The sequence below is a fragment of the Platichthys flesus genome, chromosome 9 (assembly GCF_949316205.1).
Source record: "Platichthys flesus chromosome 9, fPlaFle2.1, whole genome shotgun sequence".
Lineage (NCBI taxonomy): Eukaryota > Metazoa > Chordata > Actinopteri > Pleuronectiformes > Pleuronectidae > Platichthys > Platichthys flesus.
The window spans coordinates 6,980,485-7,002,498 of record NC_084953.1 but is presented as its reverse complement, the minus strand read 5'-3'; the positions used below and the strand labels follow the sequence as shown (position 1 = coordinate 7,002,498).

The 22,014-nt window shown below is 43.2% G+C and overlaps 1 protein-coding gene across 1 annotated transcript in view; it reads left to right on the top strand.

Annotated features, from left to right (window-relative positions):
• Positions 1-22,014, top strand: part of adamts10 (ADAM metallopeptidase with thrombospondin type 1 motif, 10) — a 40,022-nt gene that overhangs the window by 13,433 nt on the left and 4,575 nt on the right. The window contains exons 6-20 of the mRNA XM_062396112.1: positions 218-420; positions 1,824-1,907; positions 4,621-4,766; positions 6,012-6,055; positions 6,375-6,480; positions 7,937-8,083; positions 8,470-8,611; positions 9,273-9,380; positions 9,805-9,950; positions 10,788-10,851; positions 10,973-11,075; positions 13,794-13,927; positions 17,167-17,290; positions 20,238-20,318; positions 21,776-21,939. Of these exons, the coding sequence (XP_062252096.1) occupies positions 218-420; positions 1,824-1,907; positions 4,621-4,766; positions 6,012-6,055; positions 6,375-6,480; positions 7,937-8,083; positions 8,470-8,611; positions 9,273-9,380; positions 9,805-9,950; positions 10,788-10,851; positions 10,973-11,075; positions 13,794-13,927; positions 17,167-17,290; positions 20,238-20,318; positions 21,776-21,939 (1,796 nt within the window). The remainder of the gene's footprint in view (positions 1-217; positions 421-1,823; positions 1,908-4,620; positions 4,767-6,011; positions 6,056-6,374; positions 6,481-7,936; positions 8,084-8,469; positions 8,612-9,272; positions 9,381-9,804; positions 9,951-10,787; positions 10,852-10,972; positions 11,076-13,793; positions 13,928-17,166; positions 17,291-20,237; positions 20,319-21,775; positions 21,940-22,014) is intronic.

Sequence of the window (22,014 nt, the reverse complement as noted above, 5' to 3'; positions counted from 1 at the left end):
AATGACGTACGTTAGCTCCGCTCTGCATTCTGGGAAATCGTCTTCAAGGGTCATTGGTCGCCTGGTTTAAGTGTTTCATAAGGTCATTAATCATCAAGTGATGACAAATACAAAATAGTCAGTGAATGATTCTGCTGAAGGGCGGCTCTGCTGTTGTGCATTCTCTCATTCTGCATGTGTTCAAAATGTGTGGCTGTGTGTCTGTGCTGTCTCTCAGATGAGAAGCCGATGAAGGGGGCGTCATGGTGGCAGCGGACGCTGAAGACGCCCCCTCACCACGTCGGTCGCGGCCAGCTGCCTCTGAAGCGCTCGGTCAGCCGGGAGCGCTACGTGGAGACGCTGGTCGTGGCCGATAAGATGATGGTGGGTTACCACGGTCGCAGGGACATCGAGCAGTACATCCTGGCTGTCATGAATATTGTAAGTTTCACAACACAACAAAGACTCACACGCACAAATGAGTTGAAAAGTAGGTGGAGTCAGTGGGGGACGTTTCTCACACATGGTGGAATTATCCAAAAACTTAGGGCCAAGTTTCACACGAAAACAAAGCCAGGCCGAGAAGATGTGGTTAAAATTATGATTTGTTTTTCCCTCCATCACCCAGTCACGGCTTGGTGACTTGGCGTCGTGCAAAACAAATTAACGTCTTTGGAGACGAACTACAAAAACAATTTAAATGTGAGATTAAAGGCTCAGTTAGGAAAAACAGAAATGTCTCCTGGGATTTAAATACGTTTCAGTGCGTCTCTACTCACAAGGGTTAGTGCGACATTAACTTTGTACATTTAAATGTCAAGAAACCGCATATTAAATATAAATAAATCACAAATAGGCTCATTTATTTTCAAGAATAATGGTTAGAGACAGGAAGGAAAAACAAATGTGAATGTGAGGCCACATGTTTTAGTCAGACAGGCTCAAGTTGTATGTCATCATCTGCACTATTTCTATCACTGAAGATCACTTCACACCCAGTTAATCACTTTAAACCTACACACACTCATACTCACACACACACGTTAGGAATGTATTTAATGAAGGGTTGTTCAGCTGCCATTGTCACAAAGCAGGTTGCATGCAGACTGGTTGCAGAATCACAGGAACCGTCTCTTTAGCGGTTTGCAGCAAAGTGGAGCCAAACTACACCAGACACCAGTAATGACAAGTGTCAGAGAGCTGCCTCAGTGGGAGCAGTGGTTTTACCTTTTATTACTGTCGGTGCTTAAACTCTTTAATAACCTCTGGCACTTGTGCTGCTGTGGTGGTGCCCTGACTTTACAGCTTGCTTACAGACTCTCACACTGGTCTGTTTCATACAGTGTTTGGCTATCATTTAAAAATCAATCTCAGCAGACACACGAGACAGGGATGTTTGCCTTCTCAACAGGAAAATCACAGCTGAATCAGGCTGCTTTTCATTTTCGCACGCAGTGGATGTTATTCATTCCATTTTCAAGACTGGGATTATGTTTTCTTTTACTTCTCTGTATGAATCTTTATGACCTCCGCCAAGGAAGTCATGTTTTCCTCTGCATTTGTCTGTCTGTCTGTTATTTAGCAGGATTATGCTAAAACTACCTGCGTTATTACCAAACTTGGCGGAAGGTATAGGTCAGGAAAGAACTCATTCAATATGGGTGTAGATTCACTTTATCCAGAGTTATATTGGAAACTGTCAAAATCCAGAGCAAATGTAGATTTGTAAGGAAACTGTTCCTCTTGTGTCAACCTGTCATCTTGTCTCCACTCCGGTGTGATGTGCTCTCCTGGTGTCTCAGCTGTTTTTAAGACTGGTCTTTTCTTGTTTCCCTGGAGGTCAGGTTGCCAAACTGTTCCAGGATTCTAGCCTGGGGAATGCAGTCAACATAGTGGTGACACGGCTCATCCTACTCATGGAAGACCAGGTAAATACTCCTTCTCCTCTCCTCCCCTCCTCTCCTTCTCTTCTCCTCCCCTCCTCTCCTTCTCTTCTCCTCCCCTCCTCTCCTTCTCTTCTCCTCCCCTCCTCTCCTACTCTTCTCCTCCCCTCCTCTCCTACTCTTCTCCTCCTCTCCTCTCCTCTCCTCTCCTCTCCTCTCCTCTCCCTCTGAGCAGCATCTATGCACTCTTTGTTTGTGTCAAATTATTGGCTTAAGTGTCTTTTCCTCCACCACTCCCCGGTGGACTGAGTGCGTAAACGCGTCTTGTGAATGGCGGCTGTGGTAATGAAAGGGACAAGAGGATGTAGGGAGGCCTGGAGGAAGGTGATGGGTTAGGGAAGGCGTTAAAGTCAGGGAATGAGGGCAGTTTTGTACCTGTCAGACAGAACTGCTCTGTGACTGTCTGGCTGGTTCCTGTGGTGTACAGTAACCTCTCTGACCCGCTGTGACTTGAGATTCAGACGCTGATGTAAAACACATCAGCGTCTAAATCTGTTTCACCATTTATAGCACAAGAGAACACCATCACCTCCTTTTTTTTAACCAGATTCCTCAAGGTCTGGTGATTTTACTAATATGTCCTTGCCACACTGTCAGATGTTCCACCGCTTTTGTCCAGACAGAAATTTCCAAACAACCCTCGGATAGACTGGAATAAAAGGGCCACCATGAGGTGGACGTTTCTATTTTTTTTCGAAGAATGTCCATAGACTCATAAAATAGGAAAATTCAGATTGTCATGAATTATCAAAGAGACTTTCATGCTTCTCATTGGATGAATCCTCATGATTTTGGTGATCAACTGGTAAAACCTTGAACGCCACCAGCAGGTTAAACTTTTCACTTATCCAGTGCAATATGTCGACAGCTATACAGATAGATTGACACAGAATCTAGGGCTTTGTTCCTCCTGTAGACGATTCCATGAATTCTCTCCTGTTTCCTTTTCTGTTGATTGGATGAGCATAACATTTGGTCAACATGTTCATGTTACCTTCAGGTTCAATTTCTGACTGACTGCACTGGAGCCTATCTGTGGCAAACTTCTGTTCACTTCTATTCTGTGCGAGCGAGGGGGTGTTTTCCTAGTGACTCAAGTTGGTTGATGGCTGGTATTAGGTGTTGAGCAGCTGTTACTTCACTTCGTCCAACAAAAACCACAACCTCAAACTGACTATTGACCACACAACTAATTTGCGTGTGCACCACATCCTGCACCGCCCTCGGCAGCTGATAATCATTCCTAGTTGCGTATGTGGCCGTCCCCTTAGGGGGGGACACTTCACAGTCCACACTGTGCTTCCTGGTGTCCTCAGAGACACATCTGTCAAGTTTGAAGTTGATTAGCGGTTTAGCGATGTCTAGAAACGTATAAGACAGACAGAGAGAGAGAGACAGATTTCTGGTTTTATTTGTACCATGCTGATGTAAGCATTTAGCTCAATGTGCAGCTGTGTCTTAATACAGAGGGGCTAGCATGGCCGTGGTCTCCTGTCTTCGTATGATATGATAAACGTGCCTTACCTTACCAGCACAGCTCAGGAGATGACAGAGCCTTCCTACTGCCTAGAGTCCATGACCTTATGAGCCTTCCATCAACAGCATGTGGTGAGACAGTGCTGCTGCCTCCATCGCCGCGTTGACCTTCTCTGCAATCTGACAGAAGAATCAAACTGGACTGTGGCTTTGAGGTTTCTTCCACACGTATCCTATTAGGGGACATTTATGATTCATGCAGCTCATGCCATGCCTCAGATTTAGCTCCATAGTTCACCACTCGGATGTGTTCGTCATCTGAGGGAGTAAGTCAATGTTAGGACCATTAGTGGTGGGCTCTATTAATGTTGTTATTCTTACTCCATGGAGCGTTGAGGTTGAGGTCGCGATGGAATCGCGAGGAGTCTGAGTCGAGCGGTGCTTTTAGCTTTCCAGGTCTGAAAACGGCGAGCTGCCCCTAGAAGAGAAACACCGGCCAGCAGTGGGCCCAGGAACGAGCGACTGTGGGATGAGGCAATTACTAGTTATGTCACCGCATGCATTCCTGGGTTACGAGTTCTCGCCAGCTGTGGCCAGCGGTGCATTCCCTCCTCTCTTTCCTCTCTCGGCACGCTCATAGTACTAGAAAGCAATTCCCCTCTAATCCTCCCTCCACTTCAGCCTCTTTGAGACAGTGGAGGGAAGTTCTTTTTTTTTTCAAGCTTTCTAAGTCAGGGAATCCAAATGTTAGAAATGTGGTCTCCCCATGTATGACATACGGTCTCATAAAGTCCACTGAAAACCATTTATCTCCAAATATTTGGGACTGAAAACTACCATTTCATTTAATTCTTATATTAAAGGAAACATGTAAAAAAAATGTTTTTACTGAGCTTATGAAAACTCAGGATTTCTGAGATGCATGGTTTTCACAGAACAGAAAGACTAACCCATACTGGTTTGGAAAACAAGCCTGAAAGTGCAATACAGGAAGACTGGGGCTGGGGTTAAGATAGCATTGTTGGCCTATCGTCTGATAGTTGAAATCTCCTCTTTGTTGACATTGGAATAACCTCACATTATTAAAGTATCTTTGCGAAAACATGAAATTGCTGTAGCCCGGTTGTAATCTCCACTCTGTAGTGTTTTGAGGTTTAAATAAGCAATGGAATTTCCCTGATTTGCCCTGAGTCCATGTTTCCTCTCTTGTCTTCTCCTCCAGCCGACACTGGAGATCAACCACCATGCTGGGAAGTCTTTGGACAGCTTCTGCAAGTGGCAGAAAAACATCCAACACCGGAGCAGCTATGGGAACGCCATTCCAGACAACGGGATCGCACACCACGACACGGCCGTGCTTATCACCAGGTAACAACACCTATCTCATGTTAGGCCCAAACCAGAAAGGAGTTTTTATTTTGTTGTTTTTTTGCTTTAGAGATCTTAATGGGAAGGCTTTACTGACAATACTCTACAATATACGACAGTTCACAACAAGAAACTTCAATAATCTCTGAGGGGCGAAACTGAAAGTCACCTTGCACATAGCACAGACAACTGTCTCATGGCAGTAGATCAGTGGAAAGCACAGCTGCAAGGTACATCAACATATGGATTCTCTGAAAATGTTGATTTGTGAAATAGAATGTTTGCTGTAGCACTTAGTTCTGTGAGATCTTTATAAATATATACAACTCCACCTAATGATCCTCCAGCTCTTCTCCTCACACGCCTTCATTTAGTCGTATCCCTGGAGAGTTGATCTGTGTCTTGTCCCGACTGAGGTGACGAGAGCTGGGACCGCTCTGCCCAGCTCACATCTCCATTTTGTTACTCAGCATCTGGAGACAATGAGAGAGAGATCTAAAAAAGAAGCGAGAAACAATTAAAAACAGGTTAAAGAAGATGGCGATACACCCGGAAAGGATGAGACATGGAGCAGGAATCAAACTGAATCTGATTTGAACCTGAATGTGACACCCTGCTAAACCTTAGTCGTCTCGTCATTTGTCCGACTCCACTCTGTTGCTGATTGTGTTGCAGGGGAAACACACACACAACAATGGCAGACACACATTAAACAGATAAAACACTGGTGCTATTGACTGAGGAATGTCCATCAGCAAACAGCAGAGCCACAGTTTGCTCAGAGTCATCTGATCGGGCTGGGATGAGCTGCCACAAATACTTTCCTATTCTTCTTTCTAGCAGAATGTGGGACCAGCTCGTGTTGCAGGAGGTGAACATTCAAACAGATAAATGTCATTGCTGTTTCTTTAGCTGCGGCTGTGGTGGCTTTGTGAGAACCTTTTTTTTTTATGATGGCATTCATCAAACAGAGGACGGAAGCTGTCCAGACAGACGACACCACGGTGACCGTCCAAGACTTCCTGCTATTGTTCTTTTAAAAATGATATCTGTCCGTTATCACTGCCGTCCACTGTCTGTCCCCAACGTCTGCGTGTAAGTTTGTGAATGCACTGCATCCATTTCGAGTGTGTGTGTTTGTAGGCACACAGTGTGTACGTGTGATTTACTGCTAATGAGGCTGTTTGTATGTGTGTGAGATTCAAGTATTAGTTAAAAAAAAACACATCTCCTTCTCTTCTGCAGGTACGACATCTGCATCCAAAAAAACAAGCCATGTGAAACCCTAGGTAACACACACACAAGCACACACACACACACACACACACACACACACACACACACACAAACTCACTCACTCACTCACTCACTCACTCACTCACTCACTCACTCACTCACGCACACACACAACCTAACTCAGTGTAAATATCTGTCACATTATTACAGTTTGCAAGTCTCCAAAATGCATTTATAAAAGTTTGTGGTGAAGTTTTCAGATATGGGTTTGCTTAGAGTAATTTATTCATTAATAGTCAATGTAACGTCCTCTTGTGTGTGTTTTTTGTGTGTGTGTGTGTGTGTGTGTGTGTGTGTGTATGTGTGTGGCAGGTCTGGCTCCTGTAGGGGGGATGTGTGAGCCGGAGAGGAGCTGCAGCATCAATGAGGACATTGGTCTGGGAACAGCCTTTACTATCGCCCACGAGATAGGACACACGTGAGTTACACACATACACACGCATGAACATTTCTTTCGAAGTGACACCCGTCCTCCAGTGTTGTGGTGCGGTGCTGTGTTCTCTCTTCCCCTCCGCAGAGAGACAGTCCTCAGATTACACCTCCACATCTCCAGAGACAGTTTATGTAATATCCTGCACCATGAGTCATTTCCATCAGTTGTGAATGTGTTAAAAGTTGTATATTTTCTTTTCAGTCACACTATTTATTCGCCAGGGGAATTGGGAACATGTGTGGTTGGAACAGCAGCTGTTGCTTTTCATATCTGGATCTCCTCGGTGATGGTGATTTCCTAGAGCAGCTGCTCTGGATCACTCTGTAACTAGTACTTGTCGCTTCCTTTAAACTTCATTTGTGTTATGAATACATTAAATCAACAAGGATCACTGATTTGATTTCTGTCAAACCACTGTTTGTTTACTGAGTAGAGCTCATTTTCATTGTTTGTGCACGAGCAGTGAGAAGCTTTAGGTCAGATGGTGGATCCATCAGAGGGTCCTGCCTCCGTAATGATTAACGCAGGTAGCTGTCGAGTGCTGTGACCCCGAAGGCTCAGGGCCAGCATGACGGGACACAGTGTGCTGGTGTGTGTGTATTAGTCCACTTCCCGACTCTCAACACAATCAACAGACGTTCATAATTGCCATATAAATTGTTTTGACATCTCAGTGCAGGATTAAATTGAATACAGGCCTGTCTGTGGTGGAGAGTACCCACATGAGCCTCGAGCAGAGCTACTGAGTGATATCACTGTCTGACCTGGATGTTAACAAACATGACGCTATAACCTACATATGGGTGCTGCCCTTTGGTGCTTTTTTGACGTTATTTTGAGCCAGTAGTGATTGTGACTATGATTATGTTTATGATCAACCAATTTCTCAATAGATGCATTCATTGTTTGGTGAAGAAATAGTATAAATAAAACATCAGTAACGTGTTTCATCGTCCTCTCTGTCATCAAATGTCTTGTTTTGTTATTTTGGCTCAGGAGGTAGATACTGAACCCCAGATTTCCCCTGACAGACTTATTGACAATCTAAAAAAAGTGTAGTGTATAGCAAGGAGGTGTGCATGAATGTGACTTGTGCTGTAAAGCACTTTGAGGGTCGGTGGATGAAACTGGAAAATCTTCAAGTCACTGCAATGTGTACATCCGTCCCTGATTTGATGTCAAGTTGAAAACCAGCAGTAATCCTGGTCCCAGTTTATAACAACTGTCCTATGATGCTAATCTGATGCTTATAATGAACATGTGGTCATAAATCATATATTTCTGATGGATATGGATGAACACCTGTAACAGCTGTGGATGTTACTCTGTAGTTCGTCTGTGCTTTAGATCCCCCTCAGTTTATCCACAGGGATCTTTCTTTTCCCACTGTCCCTGTCCACAAAGCCTCAAAGTGTTGTCGATGTATCATCATGGGCTTTAGGTTTGGGATGAACCATGATGGGATGGGGAACGCCTGCGGCCCCCGCAGCCAGGAGACCGCCAAGCTGATGGCCGACCACATTACCATGAAAACTAACCCGTTCATCTGGTCGGCCTGTAGCCGGGATTACATCACAAGCTTCCTGGAGTAAGTCCGCCTATCAGAAATCTGCAACACCACAAATCATTTGGTAATTAGAGGTTTCAGGGAGAGGAAGTCACTTGTAGCATTTTTGATGGTGAGAGGAAACATGAACGTGACAGAAGGCAAATCAACTTAGATTGAATCACCTGCTTGTTCAGAATCAGAATTCTTTTAATTGCCATGTATATTTGCACATACAGGAAATTGCCTTGATGTGGTTGGTGCACTGTACAAACAACAATATAAAAACAACAATATAGAACAACAATAAATACAGTAAGAGAGTTATGGGCACGTGCGGTTCTAAGGTGTTACAATAACGTTTAAACCAATTAAAACATTACCAGGTATTCTATATTTGACTCTCCCTCCCTCCCCCCCTGTTGTAGCTCTGGTATGGGCTCCTGTCTGAACAACGTCCCCCCCAAGCAGGAGTTTGTGTACCCCACCACGGCACCAGGTCAGGCATACGATGCCGACGAACAGTGCCGCTTCCAGTACGGCATGAGATCTCGACAATGTAAATACGCGGTGAGTGAGCTGTCCACACTTTTTCATTCATCATTCAGCTTCTTTGTTCTCTATTGACTTTGTTCGCTATCTGATACTTGATGACAAAAAGTCTGAAGAGTTTGAATTATCTTTCAGTGGTGGGTTGATTTGATTTGATTCTGTTATAAACAGTATATGAACATTTATTGCCTTTTTTTACATATTCAAATACATATCTAACTGACACAATAAACATAATAGAAAAGCTGTTCAGTTTTGTGGGGATAAAAGTGTACATTTATTTAAAATTCTAAAATGTATTTAAAGTGTTTTAATAAATAAATAAATACAATAGTTGGCATATACAAAGATATGAAGGACCTTGCAGTACCTTTGCTGAACAGCGTCAACTCAATGATGGCTCTGAGTGAATGGACATCTGGAACAGCACACGGCTTTATATCATTATTATGGATACTATGTGGTCAGAGCATATGTACCCAATAAACCCATGTGCTATAGACATTGCTGTAGAGGCTGAAGAGAGGAGTCAGCGAATCCGCTCCTGTGTGTCTTAGTGTATTTAGAAGCACTCTGCAGGTTGTCTGACCATTGTCTTTGTTCTTTCCCTTTTATTTTCTGTCTGTATCGTCTGTGTTTTATTCTCCTTTCACTGACACACACACACACACACACACAGGAAGTCTGCAGTGAACTATGGTGCATGAGTAAAAGCAACCGTTGCATCACCAGTAGCATTCCTGCTGCAGAGGGAACCATCTGTCAGACCAACACAATAGAGAAAGGGGTGAGTGAACTCTGAAAAACAACTTGTTTAATGCATTAGTCTTTTTAAAGGTTGTCAGTGGTGGAGTTGGGATGGGGGATCTGGAGGCTCCAGTCCTGCTGCTAATGTCCTCATCCTGACTCATCTTGGCTGTTGCTTTGTTTGGATCAAATGTTTTCCAATGAAAATATTTGTAAGATGAACTGTTGTAAATGGAAGAAAAAAAAATCACCCTTGAAAACAAAGTTCTGTTCCTGGAGCTGTGAGCTTTGCTCTTATTCTTTGTTAGTTCTGTTTTCCCTTTGAGATTAGGACTGATATTAGGGTATTAGCTTTCCATGACCTTTTGGGTCAGCTCTTTCCATTATTAAAAAATGAAACTCGTCCTTTCTTAGATGTGAAGCTGTTATTGGTGCTGTGTGTTCATGGGTGTATTTTACCACAGTGGTGCTACAAGAGGCTGTGTGTGGTGTATGGGACTCGTCCGGAGGGCGTGGACGGAGGCTGGGACTTGTGGTCGCCCTGGGAGGAGTGCAGCAGGACCTGTGGAGGTGGAGTCTCCTCCTCTGTCAGACACTGTGACAGCCCCAGGTACACACCTAACTGGGACCAGTCTGAACTGTTGATCGACTCATGAAGCTCAACTTATTTACACTTATATCAAACTTAAAAATCATTCCTCTAAATGTTTTTCATCAAGGTCCATTATTTTTTCTCTGAGAAATATATGAAAATTTAAAGAAAAAGTCCTTTCTAGAAAGTGATAACATTTTCTTGGAACAGGCTCCAGTGGGTTTAGCATCAAAACTGTAAAATGATCTACACAGTAAAAAGTAAAGAGTAAACTGTAGTGACGTACTGATGCAACAGAGTGAATCTGTATTTTGTGCTGACAGTGATTGTACTGAATATTTGATATATTCTGTCACTAATCTTATTCCAATTGAACCTCTCTCTCTCTGTATATATATTTATATAAAAATATATATAATATATATCAAAATGTCTGATATCTGAGTCATCACAAAATTACTAACAGACTTGCTGTGGAATCACAGTCCCCAGATTCCTCATCTTGAACTGATTAAAACTAAGAATGAATTGACCCACATCTGAGGCCTGTGCTCTTTTCTTATATCACTTCTTTGCGTCATTTGGCTCGTGATCTTTAAATTTGTTGAAAGTTTAGCAGGAGCAGCCATTTGATGGTGTGTGGCTCTGGCTATCTTCTCAGCTGTTTAAAAAAAAAAAAAGTTGTTTTCGCGACGGTTTACGATACACAATAAAGCAACAAACATTAGCCAGACAAAGGCAGACAAAGCAGCGATCGGGAGCCAGCGCTGTGTGCTGATGTGATGGAGGTTAGATCTTCTTAAATTGTGATCAGATGTGACGAACTGGCCTGATTCTCTCTCTGTTTGGGTGCAGGCCAACCATCGGTGGAAAGTATTGTCTGGGGGAGAGAAAGCGTTTCAGGTCCTGCAATATTGATGTGAGTATAACTGCTCTTCATCCTTTTTATCGTGATTATCATCAATTGTTCAGCACGATGGTTTTTGTACTGGCCACTGTGTGTATATGAATGTGTGTAATATTGTTTGGTTGCGTTACAGGAGTGCCCCGCAGGCTCTCGGGATTTCAGGGAGATTCAGTGCTCCGACTTTGACAGCGTTCCTTTCCGGGGAAAATTCTACACCTGGAAGCCATACAGAGGAGGTGAGTTAGTAAACCTACTGTGTGTTTGTGTGTGTGTGTGTGTGTGTGTGTGTGTGTGTGCTTGCACATGTGTGCCTGTCTACTGTCTCCTACAAATGGCCTCTTTGACCTCTGGATCACTGTCAACCATCGGTTTTATTGGCTCTGTCTGTAGTTACAGCTCTGAACTCCCTGAATTAATTGCTGTGATTTGGAAATGTTGGCCTCCACTGGAGGTTTACTAGACTCCTAATTGGGATGTGAACCAGGGGTAGACCCAGAACTCACTGGAATGATTGCTTATCTCATCTGGCCCGGGAACACCTCGGGATCCCCCATTAAGTGAGCGTTGAATCCGAAGGGCGTCAAAAAGAACAGCGCTCTTGGCCTCCCCCCTTCAACACATCTCTCTTTCTTTCTATATTTCTGTCTCTCTCTCACACACAAAAAAACACAATGACCGTCTGTCACAGCCAGAATGACCATTAGCACCTACGTCTCTGAGTGACCATTAAAACATCCATAAGGATGTTACTGTCCTCAGCCGGTAGGATCCAGCGTACAGATAGATAGATACTGTTTTCCCTCTGTGCATTCACACAACAAGCATACATACAAAGTCAGGTAGGTTAAGGAGACTGCTATTTATTCCTGTATGTAGGTGCAGATCCATATCAAAATCCAGATCTAGTGAATTAAAATGTGGCTTCATAAGGTCATAAGACTGTTGGACCTTGGTGAAGGAATGCGTTCTACTGAGGGTCATTCCAATTTAAAATCATTTCCATTACATGTTTCGTTGTACTTCTGTCTCTTTCTCTCTCTCTCTGTGGCTCTCTCTCTCGCTCTCTCTGTGTCTCTCTCTCTCTCTCTCTCTCTCTGTGCATGTGTCCATTCGTGCGCAGCGCGAGGAGAAAGTGAAGCAAAGCTGCAGCCTCTCTCCAGTCTGGCTCACAGATGCTGGCTGCAGACAGCCACGCATCCCACAATGCCTTGCAAGAATTCCTTGCTGCTGATGAGCACTACACTGGACGTGAAAGATAAATAGTTTCAACGACATAACTGCCTTTAATCTAGCCCTCCAATAACATAATGGCTTACAGAGATGGCCGGCCAGCCAATTCTAACTTCAGGCAACAAGTGCTCCTTTCATCAAGTCAGCTGATTTTACAATGGAAATCCCTTGCAGCTGTTAAAATAGGAACCGTGCCAGTGACTCTGCCCTGCGTTAAGGCCAGATCACAGCGCCCAGCCCCTTCTCTGTCCTCTGCAGCCCTCTCTCTGTCCTCAAAGTCTCCTTCCTCCCTTCACGTGTACCTTCTCTCTCAGGGAAAAGCATTCTCCTTCTCTTATACCCCCCCTGTCCTCTTTCCTCAGGACGCCTCTCCCTTTCTCCCCCTCTTTACTCCGGACTTTTGTTCACCGTTATGCAATCTCTTTCTCCATTTTTCAACTTTCTGTTTCTTGAGACACCAGAACAGAGACAGTCTTTCACTCTCATTAAAATACATTTTAAACAAGCTGCTTGGCATTGCTGTTCTCTGTCCAACGGCCTTCACATTCAACCCTCACTCCATACAAAATACCCTGCAAGTTATTACCCACTCATACACACACACACACACACACACACACAAACCCTGCTGCAAGCCATGGCTGCCCTGCCAAAGCTAGGCACCATGGGAATTGTATTTTTCCATGGTCTGACCACTTTATCGTTTTCGAGGCCTGCCAGTGGATACTCTCTCTCTCTCTCTCTCTCTCTCTCTCTCTCTCTCTCTCTCTCTCTCTCTCACACTTTCTTTTTCTCCCCCTCCCTCCTTCCCAGTACACATTGTACCTGCCTCAGTGCTGCCAACACAAACAAACACGGCCCAGACTGATGTCAACAGCCTCTCAAATAGTGGAGCTGCTGGCGAGCTGTACAGATGAATGAAGGATATATACCATTTGGCTCGAGAAAACCTTTGTGTGTGTGTGTGTGTGTGTGTGTGTGTGTGTGTCATGGTGAGGACAAAGAGAAAATATAAGAGTAAAGGACAAAAAGATGCATGTGCACGTCTTTATAAAACCTAAAATCAGTTGTCCCTGTTTTAAATGGTTGTGCATCTTATAATGTGCTTTATATGACATGATTGCATTGTTGAGCTCTTTATCACCACTGCTTCTCAGAGAGACCTGTATTGATGAACTAATCAATATTCCCCTGTAGCAAATGTCAGTGAGTTTGGAATATGACTGCGATTAGGGATGAATATCATTTTTACTCTGGGACACTTCCACAAACTCACTGTTGGTGAGTTGCGATTTGGCAAGTTTAGTAATTTTATGAATGATTTTTACGTTTGAAGATTAGTTTATTATTATTTAGTTTTAGGTTGTCAGTGTTGCCAGTTTAGTTTCATGTGTTCATACATCTTTTTGTAAGGTTAGTAGTGGATTCCAGCCACTCTCTTGTACAGTATGTATTTAGCAGTGGCAGTTAACAGTAGTTTTGTGTCTGTGTGAGTATGTTCAAGAGAAGCCGGGGCCTAATCACATTCAGCTGCTTGTTCCTCATTTGTCAGCACTGAAAAACATTTCCCACTCCCCTGCAGACTCTGTCTCTCCCTCTCACTCAGTCTTTTCACTGCTCTCTTCATTATTATTCATTGGGACATATTTGGCAGACCAAAGACTCAAAACCAGTTAATGTGTCAACATGAAACACGCTTCATTCACTCGTGTCTGCGTGTCCAGGTGGAGTGAAGTCGTGTTCTCTCAACTGCCTGGCCGAAGGTTACAACTTCTACACGGAGCGAGCTCCAGCTGTGGTGGACGGCACGCCCTGCCGAGATGACTCCCTGGACGTGTGCGTAAATGGGGAGTGTAAGGTGAGATATGAAGATTGAATGCTCTTGTTGTTTTTTATGCCTTTTACAGCCAGAGATCGGAGGCTTTATGGTTTTGGGTTGTCCCTCAGCTCGGCCCTTTCTTGTAAACGTGATACCTCGTGATACCTTCCTTCAGGGAATTTCTTTAAATTTGGTACGAGTTTAGAGTTGGAGTCATGGATGAACTTATAAGAATTTGGTATTTAAAGGTCAAGGTCACAGTGACAAGAACACTTTGAGAGAATCCTTTAAAATCTGTCCTTAATTGTTTCTATAATATTGTAAAGTGAACTTTGATGGTCACTGTGGACTCACAACAGGTTTTCGTCTTCTTGAACATAATATCACAAATCTGCATTCAGGCAATTACTTTAAAGTTCTGACCAGTTGTCACTTGGACTCAAAAGATGAATGATTAGAGTTCAGTGGTCAAAGGTCACAGTGATCTCATATGAGTCTGGAAAAAAGGTGTGTAGACTGAACCTGCAGAGGCATACAACAGCAGGGCGGTAAGCTTTGCAAAGTTTTAATTGAAATGTCCACATGTCAGCTGACAAGCCAAATAGCTCAAGTAGCAGAATATAAGAATCAACACGCGATAGCGTTGCTCGCACTCGCTCTCCAGACTCTGGACAGTCGCCACTGTCGACTTTACACGCGGGCTGCCGACGATCATCATAATCAGCTGCTGAAATGAAAAATGATCTTAACTCTGGCGGCGCGAGACAAACAGTCTCACGGTGGAAGCAGAGACCACCTGGAGCTACAACATGTCCCTGGATCCAACTGTGACAGCAGCGTGACTCAATTCAGGGATGTTGATAAAAAAGAAACAGCTCATATTAATACGGCTCTGTTTACGTGGTCGCTTTTGATTTGCAATCTGTTGTGTTATATCTAAAAAAAACAATAAGTTGAAGCTTTCCCATAAAAATAAATCAACTTAATTTCAGTAAACTTGCTGTTTTCTTGATGTCAGAAGATGTTATTTTCAGCCCCCTCACTTAATTTAACTTATGCCTGGGCTCTTCCAAAGAGAGGATTTTGTTTATCAACATCCCCTCTTTCTTTCCTCCCCTCTCTTTTTCCCCCCCTCTCCTTCACTCCTTCGCTGTTCTTCCTTCTCTCTCCTCTGCTCTGTTCTGGTCTGCAAGAACTCAGTGACCCTCAAGCTCAACTGTTCCTCTGTCTGCATTGCAGACTGGCTCTCATTCACTGCACTCTTATTATCTCCGTCTCTTTCCCTCTCTGACTCCACATCTCTCTGTTCCTCCCATTTTCTTACTCTGTCCCTCAACTTTTCCCCCTTCCTCCCTCATCCAGTTTCTCTGCCTGCCGTCTATTCACTGCCTCTTCCTCACCCTCTCTTCTTCTCTTCTCCTCTTTCGTCTCACCTCTCATGTGTTTTATTCACACTCAATACTTCAAACGCACAGTGGAGAAATCTCTATCTCTTGTGTTTGCAGCCTCATGCTGGCATTTGTTCAAGAGGTGGTGTCTGCCAATGAGAGAGAAGAGAGAAACTGAAGGAGAGAGGGAGAAATGAGGGTGGTAGAAAAAGGGGCAGAGGAACAGATGGTCCGGGTGAACACAACATGCCGCGGCAGACAAAAGGCTTGTCAGCTCAAGTCACTTTTTCCTGGATCTGTCGGACAAAATATAGAGTGTACAAAACAGAGGAGCACCTGTTCATGCACCATGTAAATCCAGGTGAAGGCTGCGCTCTCACAGGGATGTCACCTGCTGATCTGTCTCAGCTGTACAGTGTAACGGACAGATAAGAAAATGTGAAACCGAGACTTTGTTGAAAAAAAGCTTTTCCTGCTGCTGGTCTGTCTTTTTTAAAAGGAGTTTCTTACAGGCACAATAAAGCTTCAAATATCTTTTACGGTGTCCCTGGCTCAGCACATTGTGTGCACATATACTCTAATCATAGTTTTGGCTTGCACATTTTCCATGTTGCTTAAAATGTCAGAGGCTCTTGACTTTCTCCTTCAATGTCTGGGAAGCGATTATTAAACCAAGTCCTTGAATCTCTTTTGGGGCAGCAATTCATTCTGATTCCTCTTAACCAATTACAAAAATTGATTTATTCGTGTACGTTTGAGAAGTTATTCAAGATTATGACAAGTCTCTTTCTTCCAAGTTGGTATATGCAAAAAATGTACTTGGGTTCCAACCACAGACTGTTTATAAAGATGGACGATGAGATGAAGCCAAAATATTGTGGGTAGAAAAAGTTGCCATCTCGCTTGAAGTCATTTTGAGCCCGAGTCTGCAGAGTACTGATTGGAGGATTGAGCTTTCGAGGTTCCGCTGATACACTCTCAGTCAGTCTGAGCTGTCAATCATGATGTTTCACCCCATTTTTATTGCATAGAAAAACCCCAAACGAACACTTGAACATATATCAGTGAGATAAGAACAACCTAAACTGACAGAAGCCATCGTTAAGATGAAATATATTTGATTCAACTTTTCAGTTTGGCCCAGTCACTATCATGGAGGAGATAGGGTTTATGACCTTTTCCGCAACCCACCACTAGGGGTTGATTTATAATATATAAAAATATTACGATTAACCACCAGAGCACAAGACAAGACTCACATTTTCAACTCAAGATTGCTTAAGATGTAGTTTGAAAGTCAGTTTTTAAAGCAGTGATCTGTCACCTAACTTCATATGCTAACTATTCAATAAAGATTATGTATTTTGCCTGTATAGATGAGGTTTGACCATTAATCATTTTAATCTTTAACATCACAAATGCAACAAGGGGTTAATCACACTTTCAATGCCGGATATAGTCTTGAATTATGATCTAATCAACATGAAAGTAATAATAAACTTAAGCCTCATTATCCCTTTCTACAATAACCAACTGTCAAAGGAATATATGAGTATGAGAGCCGTTGCCTTTCATTTTCTGCCATTTTGTTTAGGTTTGGTTCGCTGTTAAAGAGTTTGAGTGAAGACACCTGCTTTGCTCATCATGAAACTTATTTATGTCGACAGCTATGAGTTTAGCAACCGAAGAGCATTATGTCTGCACAGGATCACAAAACACATCTGGACTCACCATCTGATATTTCTGTGTTTGGGGAAAAGTGGTCTGGAAGACATTAGATGTAATCCCTTAGCCCGGCCCCTGACACCTCTCGACTTACTGACTGTGCCCCTTCACCCGTGGCCCAGAGTGACCCCCCTTACCCGCTAACCCCCCTCTCCCCTCTTGCAGCACGTAGGCTGCGATCGCATCCTCGGCTCTGACGTTCGCGAGGACCGCTGCCGGATCTGTGGAGGTGACGGGAGCAGCTGCACGACTGTGGAGGGCCTTTTCAACGACTCGCTGCCCGAAGGAGGTAGAGACACACCGGCCCTTTTCTCACGCTCCCTGTTATCACATTCATTTACCTTTTGGGAGCGGTTTCCACAGACATTTCTGCTCATGTAGATGAAGATTTTGATGTGTCCTTCATAAGCAGTTGGGAAACATGGTTCAGTTTTTGACTTCAGCTTTGGAATAGTTTCCCCTTTTCTGAGAATCACATTGCGTTAACATGAGGCCTTTACCTTGAGAAGTTATGCAACATAATTCTCCTTTGCCACACATGTGCATATCCAACCTTTGGACTCTGATACTTTGGATTGTGAATGCATCTTGGAAAGCTGCCTCAACCAATGAGTTGGGATACCCCGAAATATTCAAAGTATATTACATGTGTGTCTGTTCACATGTGAAGCAGCTCAATCAATTTATTTGATTGAGCACATAGCTGCACCAGCAATTACATCCGCATTGTTCAGCAGCTCTTTTACTCTAATGAATGCTGAGAGATACACAATGTGTATATACAGCAGTTGAGAGTTAATGCAGCACAGATTTAATTTGTATTACAGATAAAGTCAATAAATTCCTGGCTAGTACTTTAACGTCTTGTTGGCAGGCCTTGGAAAAGCATCAGTCAGTTTTTTTGTAGATTATTCATGGAGATCTACTTATACCTATGCATCCTCTGCATAAAAAATTCAACGTTTTGACTTCTACTTATGGGACATAGAGAGAGCATGTCAATAGAGAAAAGAATAGGGCCCAGATTCAAACCTTGAGGTACACCGGAAATGTTGTCTGTCAAAGTGGCCACTTTACAGAAAAGCCACTTATTCTACAGAGATAATTATAAGTCAAAGATTATATCATGAGTATAATTAAAACTGGATTATAAATTTATTTATAATTATAGATTGAGTCAAATTATGTGACTCGCAGCTGGAAGTTAGAGCAGGATTTAGGCGGAGCAGAGTTCAGAACGACCTAACTTGTTTGACACCGTTTGGAAATTTAGACAAAGCTCCACACATCTGTAGATTAAGATTAAACTAATAGTTTGGAAATAAACAAACATATATAGTGAGTCAGGTCAGATTGATATCATATACAGATGTACATCATTAATTTTCAAGCGAACCCGAAACCTCTAAGAACACAAAAAATAACCAGATTACATAAACAAGCACACATGAAAATGTACAAATGCATACCATAGTATGTACGTTTATATATACATTATATATGTATAAATATATATTTATATGCATATATATGCATATATAAATATATCTCCAGAAGCCACCCACAGACACGTGGAGGACAGATTTAGGTGAGGTCCAGCCAGTGTGGCTTGAGGTCCGGTCCGCCATATCTATTCTAGGTTACATTTCGCACCACAACACCAAACTCTAGAGTCTCTCACCCAACTGTCAACACCACTCACCCCCTTCCAGGATTCCACATGGGGGACACACCCTGAGCATGCAGCCTTACTTTGAACCACAGTGACCAGGTCAGTTTGTCAACCCCAGCTGAAGTCTCAACCACCCTCAAAATATCTGACATTGTCACTGGGTTGAAAAAAGTCAGTGAGTAAGTCTGAAGTCGTAGGTTGTTTGGTCTCGTGTTTGGGTGGTCTGAGGGAGGGTGTCCGTGGTCAGGGCTGTGATAGTACAGAAGGCTGTTCTACTTATTTTAGTCATACGTTTTGAGGGAATCTAGCTAAAAAGGAATTCTCAAAAGAAGTGAAACATGGGTAGATATTTATGGACTTTAATTTCCTAGTAGGGATTTAAGTTCTCTATCTAAAATTTAAAAAACAGTTGACTGATTGATGCAGCTCAAGTGTATAATATCCCAAATACTCTCTTACCAACACTCAGATAACTTGGTCACAAGCTACAGTACAGCCTGATCTCATCTCTATCCAAATTCAAACTCCAGGCCTCCGGGACTGAAGGCTAGTTCTGACCTCATGCCGATTCATAACTGGCAGAATCAATCATGTCTACGGCGAACGTTTTTATTTCGCTGAACCCCTTAAGCACCTCTCGTCTCTGCTCCAGTGATTTAAATATGGTCTGTCTCCTGGCAGAGAGGGCTGCAGAGTGAACGTGAGTAAAGCTCATGCAGCGAGGCACAATATCCTCATATCGTTTACCGAGTTTCCCCATCGCAGAAAAGTGAAAATTTGAAGTTTCTTAAAGATGCTGTGTTCTCACTGTGATCTCAGCTTAGATGCAAAAATGTCCCTTTAACTCTCTTTCCATCTGTCCAGCCTGTGGCCGTAGTAGGTGGTGAGGGGTTACTGCTGTGTCATGGGCCAGGGCTTTACAACACAGCTCCTCTGATTGTTAACAGAAGAACCTCACACCCTCGCTCCGTGTGTATCGGTTCTGTGAAGCCAACAAAAACCCCCTCAAACTTGGCCTCTCTGATCATCCGCGCCTCCATCTTGAAACCCAGAGCAGAGTCAGTGTGACCTCTCCGAGCTCCACAAAGAGGTCATAAGCCAAACCTCTCCTTTCCTCTTGTGGTCAAAGCACTGGAAGGAATTATATTAGTCTTCTTTTTTTTTGTTCCCTTTTCGTCCAGTGAGGCTGAAGTTATTTAAGGGCAGAGCTTAGAAAAGCAGAGCGGGGCAGGGTGGAGGTGAGATGAGCGTAAAAAGAAAAGTTACTTAAACAGATGGAGAGAAGAAGAAGAGAAGGGGACGAGGGGACGAGCCGGCTCTTGGCGTGGTAATCACTCTCTAACAAAGAGCCGAGCGGCTGCGGCCGGCTGCCCAGGAATGCAACTGGAACCTCAAGCCTCTGCTCAGTCCATCGTTGTCCCACAGAGCTAAACACTTATAAGTCGCTCCCCTGATCCCCAGCGAATAAACCTCATTCACTTTGTTTTCATTTTTTGGATTTGTGTTGATCTGTGTGTGTGTGTGTGTGTGTGTGTGTGTGTGTGTGTGTGTGTGTGTGTCTCAGGTTACGAAGAAGTGGTCCGAATCCCCAAAGGATCAGTGTTCCTCCACATACAAGAGCTCAACATCTCCCTCAACTACCTTGGTAAGATGATATTCACGATAACTTTAAGTGTAATAGCCTTTCAAGGGAACTAGGGAAAGAAATATGAAAACTATGACAGGAACCTCAAAACTGCTGCTACAATGACCAATCATCCAAAACGCTTCTTCAGTTCAGAATCGAATGTCGTCTTTACAGCTGTGGTCTGGTCTAAAGAGGATTTCCTACAGTCACCAGCTTGTTATCGTTAGCTGCTACCTTGCTCGGGAATAGAAGGACACTTTTGAAGCCGCTTGAAATATGACACAATCGATTATCAAGTTCTGAATTGAAGACGTGATTTGGATAAGAGTTTAAATGGAAACACAAGCGACTACACAAATACAACTCCTGATGATACCATGACCCGGATGATGAGAATCTCCTTTTTCATCATTTATAGCAATAGGTTCACATTCACTCCATGTTCTTCTTGTCCCTGAAGACAGTTCTTGATGGCTCTGGCTGTTTGTTGGGGTCGTTGACCTGCTGCAGAACTTAACGTTGGAACTATCAAAAACTTTTGCACTCTTTTGTATTCAAACAACAGTTTTTTTTGGGCTGTGAGTGCAGGAAGAGCTCAAGCTCCTCTAATAAGATTTCAATCAGGAGAGACTTAAAAAGGCACAAAGGAGAAAAGAGCTTAGACCCCAGCAGGAAGTAGCTCCCCTTGGGAAGCTGCCTCTGAATTTGTTTTTTCCAGTATGTAAGGAACTTCCCAGTGAGCCAGCATTCATCATATCAGAACCTATAAAGTGGAACCATTGCAGCTATTTTTATTGTTAATATGGAACATCTGCCTTATAAAATGTCTGTACAGCAGATCATAGTCTCGCCGATGGTGCGTTCATGTCATGTCAATCAGACCTTAATCGACCTCTCTCGCAGCAGACATTTTGGCTTGTCACAACTGGAAACTGGCATTTCATTTAGATCAGCTACTTTCAGCATCCTGGTGTTCTGCACACTGGCTCACGCTCATGGTTTACTGGGATGCCTGATGGAACTAAATGTGTTTCACCTGTGCTTTTCTGGAAAGTTTAAACGTCTACACTGAAGAAGAAATGTGTAATGAGCTGCCAAGTTGGAAAAACCGTTGACGTCATCCTCTCTCTATTTTGATTGTGAATCTGAGATATCAGGAAACGCTGCTGTTTAACACAGTTACATCTAAATAAAAATGCAGTTGATTAATCTCATTTAACTGGAGCTTTATGCAGTTTTTGTCTTTATGCAGGATATTTGTTTCCCCTGTTTGCAGTGTTTGTGGCACCTGGGCTAGATAATTCTCAGAGGGGTGTTGACTCGTGTTGAAGGTCGAGATTCAAATCAGTTTGGGCCTGTGATCAGAGCAAATGAGACAAAACTCATATGTATAAGTATAAGAACATATGCTGATAAAAACCAGTACATTTTCCATTTACTGTCTTTATTTAATGTCACTTTCCTCTGTGCCATAGTGCTGAAGAGTAAAGGTGACCAGTATTTCATCAATGGGAAGCTGACCATCGACACACCGCGCAGGTTCGAAATTGCCGGTACCACCTTTCACTACCGGCGGCCCACTGACGGACCAGAAACTCTTGAAGCTCTGGGGCCGACAAACATAACCCTTATTGTCATGGTAAATATGAAATATATCCATATAATTAAAAAAAAAAGGTTTAATCAAGTTTTGTCTTGTTGTGTTTAATCTTTT